Source organism: Hoplias malabaricus, chromosome 3 (genome assembly GCF_029633855.1).
Source record: "Hoplias malabaricus isolate fHopMal1 chromosome 3, fHopMal1.hap1, whole genome shotgun sequence".
Taxonomy (NCBI): domain Eukaryota; kingdom Metazoa; phylum Chordata; class Actinopteri; order Characiformes; family Erythrinidae; genus Hoplias; species Hoplias malabaricus.
This window is the reverse complement of record NC_089802.1, coordinates 15,799,119-15,812,284: the sequence shown is the minus strand read 5'-3', so window position 1 is coordinate 15,812,284 and position 13,166 is coordinate 15,799,119. Positions and strand designations below refer to the sequence as shown.

The following is a 13,166-nucleotide window of genomic DNA, read 5'->3' as shown; positions in this document are numbered from 1 at the left end:
TCTGTGCCAAAGTATATTTTTCTCAGTCCACAAGGTCTTATACACTACATATAACGTGTCCTCCTTTCAACTGGATAATGGAATGATGAAGCCCTCCACCAATAGGAGCTACTAAAACAGAGATCTCCCAATTCTTTAGAATATACTGCCCCCTACAGTGCAAATAGCACAACTGCATTGCTCAGTTAATAAACTATAGACTTCCATTCTGAGTTCTGGTGACCTCACACAGACATTTTTGTGAACACCCAATTGTTTATTAGTTAATAATTTGAATAAGATGTGATAGATGAGGCAATCTAAAAAAAATGCACACAGCTTGGGTTACCAGGTTTGGCAATGAGAATCAACAGTCCTGAAGGAATAAAAATGAAAAAAAAAAAGTTTTTTTAATGATCCCATTTAAATACATCATTCCTGCCGGTTCTTCTCCAAACATTAGTTCTACCCCCGCATTAAAGAATCAACTCCTTCATAACTTACGACAATCTGACTGCAACCAAGGCAATCTAGTAACTCCTCAGTCTGACATAACCATGGCATGGCACATGACATGTTGTTTTGCTCCTTATTATAACAATGTAATATTATTATTATTATGGGTGTCGTGACAGCTGTTGTGTTATTTAACGTCAGTGAGATGGAGTGAAGTTGGTCATGAACACTAAGGGTAAAAAGGCACTGTAGATATGCAATAATCAGTCATTCCTACTTATAAAATCAGCCCTAATATGTTTATGATCTGGTTTTGTAATAGGGTCACGTTTTAACAGCAATTTAAAAATGTTAAGATACAAAATGTATACGGACAATTTCCTCAAGTGTTTATACACAAACCACAACATTTCTTTAAAAGTATTTACATTTATTCAAGGAGGAACTGCAAGGAGGCAAATACAGTACAATATAGTGTCAACCTGGTGCATCACATTTTAGGCACTTTTTATAAAAAAAAATATTTTTTTTCTCTTTTTGTTTCTTCTAATAACAACCTCAATGACATTAGCATTAAACACCAAACAGCTGCTGTTATTCGCCTTGTAATAAAAATTTTTGGTTGCTGTCCTGTTGTGAAAAAACAAAACAAAAACAAATTAAGAGTCATGCTTTTTGCTTGCTGATGGCATAGTGTGGTGGTAGTGTTTGGCAGGATCACTTCAGCCAGAGTAGAGTCTAGAGGTCAGTGATTTAAGAACATATGTATAAACACCTAAACTAAAAGTGAAGCAACATGGATGTAAAAGCATTGGTAAACAGACCTTATTCAACTGCTTTGAGTTGTAATAGTGATTGTCATCTCAAAAGTGAAAGATGGGACTGTTTAAAGTAATATTTGGGAAATCTCACTACTAATACACCTCAATAAAATAGTCATGACTTCTTAACATGTTACTTAGTTAAAATAATACACAAAAATCAATAGGTTTTATGCAAAAACAAATCAGACAAGACCACATTTTTTCAAAAATACCCTCATTAACTTGCATGTTTTAACAAGTGTGGATTGGTAAAACTGCTCAAACTGCTGGCTTTTAATGCACATGGAATCATGAACGCTGGCAGCAACAGTGAGGTAAAGTAGAACCTGTCATTCATAAGCAGACCATTTCGCTGTTAATGCTGGCAGGAATATTTGCATAAGTTAACCACAAAAACAGACGCGCAGGTTAGGGTGAAAATAGGCTCTAGTGGCATTTAAATGTCCAAATTTAAGATCAAAATGGTGTCTAGTTTTTACAATACACTGATTTGGTGCACATTTTACCATCTGCCAATGATCTCAGTTCTTAAGAACTGGGTTGAAATATTTGCCACTTAACCAATAAACCCTCTAAACATACAGAAACATCACAGCTTAGTGAGCTGTGTTTGTAACTCAGTAGCAGAGAACAAGAATAACTGGTTAAAACTTTTGAGGCAAATTGAGGCACTGGAGTTATCAAAGAGAATGAGAACTAAACGCTGTTAGTGTTTGTTTGGCCATATGAGGTTTGCTGGGTCACATCTCAAGATGTTCCCTCTTTCCTCTTACTTACTAAAGCCCTGTTGTATAGGTTACCAACTTCATTTAAAATAGTGGAAGAAAAACAAACATAAAACCAGACATAATATTGTGTCTGGTCTGCACAATCTCCTAACTGTTGAAAGTCTATGGTGAAATGTATTATTGCTACTAAAACGACACTGGGTCCATTGTGACGTGTTAAAAGGAGATGCAATTGCACCAACAAAACAAAACATAGACTCAACATGAGAACAGATAAATATATATATCTATATATATATAAAAAAAAATACAACAAACAGATGAAAGCCTTTTACACTTCGACAGTTTCCACAGAAACCTAAAGTTTGATTCTAGATCGACTTGAACAATTTCAAAGACCTACAGGTACACCCGTGCACTGAAAACCTAAGTGTGCACTAAATTTGACCTTTTTTCCACACATTCCGAACATTTCTATGATTCAACACCTATCGGGAGTCGTTTCAGATGTTAAAGGATGAATGAAACATTTACGGTAAAGTGATGTATTTTTGAACACTTTAGCTGAGCTAATTATAAAGGATCTCTTTATAAACTGGACTGTTCATTTAAAGTTCATGAAGTTACCTGAGTAATTTGTTATCTGACTGCATTGAAAGAGGTCTATCACAGACAGCACCTTCTTTTTATACCAGTGATTTTTTTTTTTTTTTTTGCTTGCACCATAGACATACAGTGTCTCCAGTTTTCACAGTTCCATTCTGTACATACACAAGGGTTTAGACTTAAATATACATGGGTTAAAACTATTTACATATAAACTGGTTGCAGGTAACAAACTCTATTACACTATACCCATTAAAAACATCTGGAGGGAAATCTATGGAAAAATAATATCAACAGCTCAAGTGTATCTAACTGTACTATTTTTTAAAAAGAAATAGAAATAAGAATCGTGTCTCTTTTTCATTTCTACATTAGAGGACGGTTCGGCCCTATCTAAAGGTTTTGTGTTTACATTAGAACAGTTTATTCCAGTCTCTTGTAGCCTCCATGAGATGCCGTTGTCCATGGCCTATCCAATCTTCCTGATTGTTAAACACTCGACCGCAAAACCAACAACTGAATTTAGCAATCTGTTCTGACCCTGAGGTGGAGGACAGTCTCACTACCTCGTATTTGCTTCTGCTCTTCTTTTTCAGCTTCAGTTTTAAGATGAAGCGCTCTTTCACACTGGTCCCAAATGGTGGGACTCTTGAACCTGGATTTGACAATGTACCCTCTGGACTGAGGAGTCTCCACTCAGCGAGGGCCTTGACTGTGCTCTGAGACAATGCCACCTTGACAACTTCACTTTTGTACCTGTTAACTGACTTCATGATGCTTGCCACTTCAGGAATGTCAGCATCGGGGTGGTTCAGCACCACCACTGGCTGGTTTCGACGGGGGCATTTGATTTGCTGAAGTGGGCTGAAAGGAGAGAGCCTGAGTGTTCTTTCAACATCTTTTGCCGCAGGCTCCCACACTGAGGCCACCTCAGACGACCGGCTTGAGATCCTCCTTGTTTTAGGAGAGATCTCAATTTGTTCCTCAAACAGAGCCCGTCTCTTCCTCTGGCTTCGGGGACGAGTGTGCATTGGGATCCGCTGTGACTTCTGAATCCCTAAACTACCCTCAGGCTTGTTTTTAATGTCAGTGCTTGGGTGTGGTAAAATGTTCTTAAACTTTGCTGAGATTAATTTTGGAGTACTGGAAGTTTTCAGTCCGGTTGACAAACTGCTAAAAGCATTATTTGAAGACATTAGTAAATAAGGGGACTGGAGAGAACTTGCGGCCACATAGATGGGTTTTTTGGCAGAATTGTACGGAGAAGTCGAGAGTAATTTTGTGCCATTAGGGCTTCTGACAATTTTGAGGAAAACCCTGCTTTTAACCCCTTCATTCGCATTGTTGCCTTGGCTTGTTCCCTTCCCATCTGAACTATTCAGCAGTATCCCTGGCTTAGCCGGAGAAATGTATCTAACCAGGTAAGCTTGCCGCCCTGTTTGCAAGGGTGCTGTTTTATCAGCTGAGTTTACAGGCATGGCCAACAGTGGACGGGTGGTGAGCACAGTCTTAGAGGTCGAACAAGTTGACTCATTACTTACTGGAACCACTGGAAGTGGTCTTTGAACTAAATAACACGTCGGTTGGGTGTTCGTTGTTTGCTCTCCTGATGATGGCTTCACAGCATTTGATAAGAGAAGAGGCCCTTTCAGAGCAGAAGCATTGACAAAGTAGCGGCCTCCACTGCTGCTTACTGCTTGCAAGAGGGGTGTATGACCTTCGGCCTCCCCGCTTGAACCTTGAGCCGACATTCCAATTCTGCCTCCGTTTAGTGTAAGAGACAATGCTGTACCTTTGTTCATCCTTTCAATTCCTGGCTTCACATATGACACGTTAACTTTGGAAGCACAGGATTTTGTAATAAGCTTAAACCCAGGACTACTGTTCAGCTGGACAGGCATAGCATACGGAGTCTCTGTAGTCTGAAGAAGCATCTGCTTTCCCTCAGGTGTTTGTAGGATTCTATATGTTTTTGTAGGCCTGACAGCATCCTGCGTTGAAACTGAAGTTACCATCCTTTCTTTCTCAAGCTGTTGGCTGATAATAGCAGCAGAGTGCTTTTCAAGGATCTTGCCCAAAACAGCTGCATTACTTAAATTCGCAGTTCCCGCCTCAGTCACAAGAGAAATGCTGTCATCATTTTTTCCTGACAATGACAAAGATGTTGCTCCTGTCTCAGTGTCTGGCAGCGCTGAAATGGGTAAATCATCATCAACAGTAGCTATGCACTCATCAACCTCTATATCACTATCAGATACTCTTTCTAGGTCTTTCTTTTCACTTGCAGATGCTAGATCTTCATTCGCATTACCTTCACCACCAGCTCTGATGTTTTCTTCCTCCGACTGTTCAGTCCCAATGGGTGGAGACGCAGGCAGCGTTAAACTCCAGTCTGAAGCAAGCTTGAGTTCACCAAAATCATCTTCACACTCATCTTCTTCCAAGTCCTCTGGACAATGTTCATCAGCTTCCAGTGAATCAGGGGAACTGCCAAAAGAGTCCTTAGAGTAATTGTGGAAACTAAAGACCTCTTGACTTGGAGAATTTTGCAAAAGAGTGTCAGCCACTCTGTTGTTACCTTTGGCTTCGGGGGACTCACGTGCACTCTTTTTATTCTGTGGGCTTGTGTTTAAAAGCGTCATTTTATTTGGAGTGGACTCATTTCCCCCAAATGTATTATTTGAACCTAATTGCTCTTTCCTTGAAGAGCAGTCAATAGGCAGGATAATGTCGTCTGTCTGAGAAGTATTTCTATTTGAGGATGCTGTACTTTTACTACTGTCTGTTAATGAAGCATCGTCATCAGCAAGAAGGGGTTGGTTAATTTCAACATCTGTTGAAATGGAAGATGGAGTTATTTTCATAGAACTTTTGGGCGAAGCCTGCTCTGAAATGCTTTCACATTGGCTAGACTGGTCAGTAGATTCATCACCACAACTTTTATTATCCACCAAATTACCCATCTGGTCAGGGGTCTTGCTTGAGGCAGCACTGGGTGTGGTATCATCTGCAGTGCAATTAGGTGAGGCATAACCAGCCGATACCAGAATTAAGTCCGATTTCACATTAGACATTGCCTTGATGGATGTGGACTCTTCTGCAGTTGATTCTGATTGTGACATCTCACTTATACCTGAATCTGCAGCACTGTGTTCAGCATTTTTCACCATAAGAATATCCGCAGGTGTGGTCTCAGCTGTAGTTCCATCTGTAAGGGGGCTTCCAGCCATTAAATTTGATGACTGAAACCTCTCAGCAGATGGATCTAGGGAAGAAAGCTCATGATCAGGTTGTGATGAGTTCCCATTGGAACAACTGTCTTCGTTTATGCTAAATGAAGCCTCTTTGGTTGGAGTGGAAGCTAAGCCTGTACAGTTTGAGTCAGATGGCATGGCCAGCAACTGGCTAGACGTTTTAAAAGCTTCATCACCAATCTGGTTTTCAGCTTTAATAGAAGCTCTATCTAGATTTCCTTCATGTTCATTAAATAAAGGTGAAAATTGCCCACTCTCCTTCTCTCTGTCTTGTGCCTCCACACTTATGGAAGCAGTGTAAGCTTTCTGTTTCTCAGAGATGGAACTGACGAGAGATTTTGATCTTAGAGAATATGAGGAGCTAGGAGGGCTTGTGGTCTTTTTATCAGCTTCAGGAACATCAGCAGGCGACATCTCATTTTTAGGAGAGAGTTCCTGTTTTGTTGGTATGACTTTTAAAACTAAATGCTTTTTACCATCTACCATCTTAAATCCCATGACTTTTGTTGTACAGTTAGGAGGGATGGAAATTTTGTTCTTGACCATGAGAACAGTCAGTCCATTACTGTTGCTTGGGTTTACAATCCCAGGTCCAGGACTGTGCTCATTATCTTGTATCTTTGGCTGTGGAGAAGTTGGTGTTACTGGGTAAGAACACTGTGGTTCACTCTTAACAGAACCTTTACTCCCCTTGCCACTTTCTTTTTTCACACCAACAGCTCGTTCAAGAAACTGCTGTGTTTCCTCCAGTGTCTTCTCTGGATTAAACAGTCTGCCATTATGGTCAAGCAGACCTACTCCGGGAACAGAATTCATCTTAGACATCCACTGTGTTTCCCTGCATCCTCCAGCAGGACTCTTTTTAAGCAGCAGCTTCAGTCCAGAGGGATTAACTCCAGCGCTGTCCTCTGTTGTCTTCCATCTGTTTGTTTTATCCATTTCATCTCCATGAGCCACTGTCAGATGCTTACTTAGATACTCCTTTCGCGCAGCTCCATAGCCACAAAATTGACACGTGAAAGGAAATGTCCCAGAGCGGGCCTTCCCATGTGTAGGACTCATGGGCTGCCACCTTACACATTTGTGGCTGCTCTCATTATGATGATGAATGTGCTGAACAAAGGTGCCTGCATCTCTGGTGGAAAAGTCACATTTTTTACAGCGAAATAGTCCATTACAACTGTGACACATAATAAAATGTCTGGTGAGTAAAAGTAAGGAGTACTGTACTCCATCATTGCAGATCTCACAAGTAACCAAAGTGTCACGATGTCCAATGCGATGCCGTTGAAGAGATGAAAACTCATTGGTGACAAAAGTACAAAGATCACAAGGATATGTTGGAAGTGTTCCCTTGTGAGCACCTTGAAAATGTTTCAGCAAGTCATTGGGGCTGTAAGTGGTATCCCCTTTGCATTCAGAGCAGCAAAAACTAAGAATTTTCCCAGAGAAAATAGCCCCTTGTTGCATTCTACATGGCGATTTCTCATAGGCCTTGCTTTCACTTTGACAATTATCAGCACCTGATTCTCCAGACTGGATTTCATCTTGGTCAATATGGTCATTGTATGCCATCTCAGATGTCTGATTTTCAAACTCTGTTGATGGAGACAATACAGGAACCATTGAAACATCTTCCTCAGCGTCTCTGCTCTGGTCATGGCTTTCTGTTGGATCATCTGGAGGGACCTCCATTTTCTATAATGCAAATTCCTGTAAAACAGAGAAAAATGCATCAGATGAAAGCTAACTTACATTTATAGACTTAAGCATAGCTTTGAAATAAATGTCAGTAAGTATGTATTCACCAAGTTTGATAAATGTTGCACTTGTATATTAAGCACAACACTTTTTCCCTGTAAGTACACACTTCATTTTGCTAAAGGATTAATATGAACACAAAATATCAACAGCATGGTTCAATTAACTGGCATAATTTGTGCGTTGTTCATATTGGAGTTTGATTATGTGGTTGTTAAACGTTGTACTAACAAGTTTAAAGCATCTAAAGGACAATAATAAACATGGGCCATTGAAATACACTTAACAAAACTCCCAAGTTTAATATTGTGACTTTAGGCAGAACCACAAGTTACAGACTAACAATTGTTGAATTTGCTTGAAATAACTTGTTCATGTTTAAAATACAGAAAAACTGAATTTCTGTATAAAATAATATAAAAAAAATAACAACAACAAATCAGAATCTACCTCATCAATTGACATATTCTATTCAATTCTAGATCTGTCCTTATTAGACAAAAAAAACAAAAAAAAACAACAACAACAAACAAACAAACATAAACCATAACATGTGACAGTATACAGACTGGGAAATACATGTAGATTTTAGTTGGCACCAAAAATATTATCAATACCCAAGTGGATTGATATGCTGCACATGATATCTGAGATGCTGCACATAATTGAACATTTCTGAGGAAACGTTCAACATGCTTGTCTGCTGTAGGTTTCCACATTGAAAACATTATATGAACTTGAAGTTTGTCTGTTTACTGCTAATAAAAGCCTATGCTCGCCAAATAAAACAATCCAGCTTTAGCTCACTTTTTTTCAAGTGGCTTAATATACAAAAACAAATTACTTACAATCCAAATTTCTCTAACATATTACTAGTCAACAAAAGCACTATAAACTACTATTTAAATGTTATAATAGAGACAATTATTAAAACATTATATACAACCTGATCATTTATTTTAAAATGCACAATCAGTAAAAGTGGTCTTTAAGATATAGTATTATCTGAGAGCAATTTAGTTCTAAAGTTTATTTAAGTATTTTAGTAATTAAAAAGATTTCAAAGAACTTTAATGAGCAGAAAATAAAGCCTAAATTTAAAAAGCTTTTAAATATAACATTACCTCATGTGCAATAATATGCGATGTGAAATATATGAAAGCATTTATTAAATGATAAAATATATTAAGCTTTAATTTAATTTATAATTTTAAATAGGATGAAAAATCTTAATGTAAAAATAAACATTACCTTAATTTTAGCACATATTTTACTCCTGTTTAAAGTCCAAATTACTTTTGATCAGTCTTATTTTTGCTGTTACTCAGTCATTGTTTTACTTCAGGCCTTATCACAGATTTAAACTGGAAAAAAACAGCTTATTATAAAATGCTGCAATATGTTTTTAGACTACAAGTTCATCACACTGCAATGAGAGATTACTCACGACCATTACCAGTAAAATGAGACAACCTAGTGCTTTTGCAGCTTAAGTTTTTTAGTTTAAGCCTATTTAGTTATGTTTAAAATGATGTCCTTAATGTTTATACTACAGAATTTTCCTTTTGCAAGTAGAGTACTCATGACTAGTTTTATAAGTGATGAAGATTGGTTTAATCATTGTTCAACTCGTTGTTTGTGTACATTAAGCCACGTTGTATGCTTTGTTCCCAACATTTGGTGTTTCAGAATGTCCCATATACACCACCATTCTTCTGGCATAACTATCAGTAACTTTGAGCAACGCGGGCATGCACAATTCAGAGAAAAAAAGCAAGGAAGTGCACTGGCGATAGAAAAAAACGAACAACTCACACTCGCATTAACACATGCAGAGTTAGAATCAGGCGTCGGACACACTCGGGACATTTTCAGAGATGAGACAAAGTGGTTCATCGATAAGCTCGTTACTGAGGCAAATCCACAGAAAATAAAGTCGCCCCCACCCACGCAAGAACATCAAACGATTACAATCACACCGAAGTCCACAAAAGAGTGATTCTTTCAAACAATTGCTCTACACAACTATACGAACCGGTAAAATCATTAGTTACACGCAAATACTTAAAAAGAAGCTTGTTTTAGATGATTTTACCTTTCTTTTCTCTTCAGGCTGGCAGGTCAGTGACGGCGGCCATGACAGTTCCATCCGGGTAACACTGCGCTGTGAGCTCTGAGTGAAGCAGGAACTCGGAGCGGATGAATATGATTCACCACCTGAAAGACCAAGCTCTCATTACATTCTCCTCTCAATACATTTTATTTTACCCGCTTATGTCCCAGAACAAACTTTACATTGTATTTAGTTCACCAGTGAATGTAACTGTAGCTCTGAAGGGCGTTGCAGTGTTTAAACGGGCACGTTTTTACTTTATTGTGTTTATAACCCCTCTATAAACCACTGCTCACTGAACTCAACAACAGCCCCGTTCCACTTCACAGACGCCATGTCTGATCCTAGAACACAGCGCGCCATTTCATATGGATGGACAACACTGAATGCCTCTTTGTTTTATCCAACTTTCCTGTAATAACATCTCCCAAACTCATAAAAACATGTTATATTGACATTAAAATGTGACTATAACACAAGAAACATAAGCTAAAACTAATAAGGTGTGTGCTATGTTAACTCTTAATGGAGGTTCTGATTGTTTTTCTTTTGTTAGTTTATAACAGCAAGTTAGCCAGGCTAAAGTATTGTAAAATGTACGTAGCATATAAATGTTGTTAAAGAAGTTGTTATTGCTAACACTTTCCATTTTAGTGAAGACTAGATATTAAGGATTTGAATTCTCTTTTTTCTTTTTTTTACAGTTAACAGTTACAGTTAAGCGAAATATCTAAGTAAATATTTTTCATTATTTATTTTTATTTATTACATGAACAACTATGTCTGCCTACCATTATGTGAAATATCAACAGATTACACACATACATACATAAGATGTGATCTGTTAATTCCCCACTTCTGATCCAGACTGCTTGGATTAAATAAACTAATACAAACATTACCAGTAACTATGAGAGATACAATAATGAGTAGGCTTCCTATAAAATAATTATGCTGAAAATGTTAGCATTGTGCTGGATTAAAATAATTTACTAGTCTAAATTATTATAAAGAATAAGAGAAGTTAATGAAGGAAAGATCTGTGAATGGACAAGTGCCATAACATGACATGTTGTCTGTTTAGCAACTGGTGGTCCCACTAGAAATTGCTGTGCAAAACACCAGTGGACCTCCCAACTTTGCTGTCATTGAACAAACCTTGGTCGGCTGTCTTCTTGCCAATATGGATGGGCAAATTAAGAAGCTGAATTTATATAATATTCATCATCATCATTATCATCATCTTTTTTGCTTAATTCATTTAAGGGTTGTGGTGTAGAAAGTTCATATTATACCAATTTTGATTCAGCAAAGTGCAGGTGAACATTCAAGGACCTTGGCAAGGACCTTTGAAAAAATATGTAATTTCATACAGTCTATTTTTGCCTTTCTGTTACACAAGGAGAAAGCCATACATCATGCTAAAACACTGCTGAGTTGCCAAAGCTCATCTCATTGTCAAAAAGATATGTGGAAATGTTCTATGGTCAGATGAGTCTATGATTCAGCTTTATGAAAAATGGATGTTGAGCTCTCTCTTCAAGACAATGGGGACCTTTTTTATGTTATATGTGCAAACACCAACATCTGTCATGGTTTTGTGGGTGTGTAAGTGCCCATTGGTGACTTGCATATGGGAGAAGTTACCATTGATGTGAAGGAGTGAAATTATTTTTCTGGGAAGCTCATGTTTCTTTCAGCAATGCAATGCCAGACCTCATTCTACACATGCTAAGGTGGTTTTGTAAACACAGAGCGACTAGCCTGCCTGCAGTACAGGTAAGACACAAAATAAAGGACAAGAATATGTACTGTTGAGAAGCTAAAGTCCTCAAAATTCCAGCAATTTGTATCTTCTGCTCCAAAATGATTAAATGTGTCATTGAAAGTAAAGACAATATAACACAGTGGTAAACACACCTCTGTGCCATATGTCTTGGAATGTGTTGAAAGCATCCAAATTATAAATTCATTATGAATTTATAAGGTTTGTGAATGAAAATATTGAAAATATTTCTATTTCGTTCCTTTTAAATAATGGTGCAAGAACCAAAACAAAATACAGATATCTTACTTTTTGTAAAATATTAGGAATTCAGTAGAATGATGGAAAATTATAAAATGAAGAAGGAAAAGTGAAATGTAAGGAGTTAAATATTGGCAAATGTGCTTTGTGTGTGGCTGTTGCAATACAGATATTAATATCTTTGACTTAATATCTATAACCCATTTGTATATTAACTTGATTGACTAGTTTGATTACTTCATATTATAATGTTATAATATTACTTATTACAATGTACCATCAAAAGACACCTGAGCATAGGCTTGTGGACCACCAGAGGGTGCTCAGGAAGCCCATATTGGACAAATAAAAAATGGGCACCTTAAATCATTTCCCAAGATTAGACAACCCCGGAAACTCAAGCCACTTAGAATGGGAAGTGGTGTGAGGCACCACCCTAATCAGCTATTGTCTTGTCATCAGGACAGTAGGCTGTAAATTTGTTCTCTCATAGGGCAATCAATATAACAAGCCAAGACATGTATAATATCGACATTGTGGATAACAATAGTTCCCATATCAATTATAAATATAACATGAAAATGAATAATTAAATCATATATTTATAATTTACAAATAATGCACACTTAATATTTATTTAAACATTGATATAACATTTGTGGGTAACATGAATATTATTAAGTCATCATATGATTTATACCTGAGTATTTATCATATAAACAAACAGATTAATGAGTAGAATATTGGTAAATACTCAATATATAGTTTTCTCCATAAGCGAAATAAAATATATACAAATTGAAATCACTTTGGAAAATAGTGATTACAAACCACTGTAATATGTTGCACAATAAAATCACTATAATTTCCAAAGAGTTTCTAGTTTCTCTCAAACAATAACAGATATGTGGCATTTGTTAATTTGTATTATTGTTTTTATTTATCATTTATCAAAGGAATGTTGAAAAAATAAAGCAAAACCTGATTTAAGAATGACAAACAATAAAAGAATGCATATATGCTGCAAAATGAATATTTCTAAGTCATATTATTATGCTGCAAACTTATACAATCATAAAACAAAACTAAAATTACAGGGTGGGCCATTTATATGGATACACCTTAATAAAATGGGAATGGTTGGTGATATTAACTTCCTGTTTGTGGCACACTAGTATATGGGAGGGGGGAAACTTTTCAAGATTGTTGGTGACCGTGGTGGCTATTTTGAAGTCGGCCATTTTAGATCCAACTTTTTTTCAATGCGAAGAGGGTCATGTGACACATCAAACTTATTGGGAATGTGCAGCACCTGAAAATATGGATATTGGAAGCCTGTGCTATCACTTCTCCTGCGATGTTGCTATCAGTGTGTGAAGAGTGGGAGAAGAGGGTTGCATTTAAAATCCAACACAATGG

The 13,166-nt window shown here is 37.2% G+C and overlaps 1 protein-coding gene across 1 annotated transcript; it reads right to left on the bottom strand.

Moving 5' to 3' along the window:
* Positions 1-892: 892 nt before the first annotated feature.
* si:ch211-214e3.5 (zinc finger protein 518A) lies at positions 893-9,751 on the bottom strand. Its single transcript, XM_066666461.1, has 2 exons — positions 9,704-9,751; positions 893-7,560 (listed from the first exon to the last, which is right to left on the bottom strand). Exon 2 carries the CDS (start codon positions 7,540-7,542, stop codon positions 3,007-3,009), a length of 4,536 nt encoding a protein of 1,511 aa, XP_066522558.1. The 5' UTR covers positions 7,543-7,560; positions 9,704-9,751; the 3' UTR covers positions 893-3,006.
* Between the last annotated feature and the right edge of the window lie 3,415 nt (positions 9,752-13,166).

Coding starts and splice junctions, on each gene's coding strand:
- si:ch211-214e3.5 (XM_066666461.1), bottom strand. CDS start 7,542: ATGGAGGTCCCTCCAGATGATCCAACAGAAAGCCATGACCAGAGCAGA.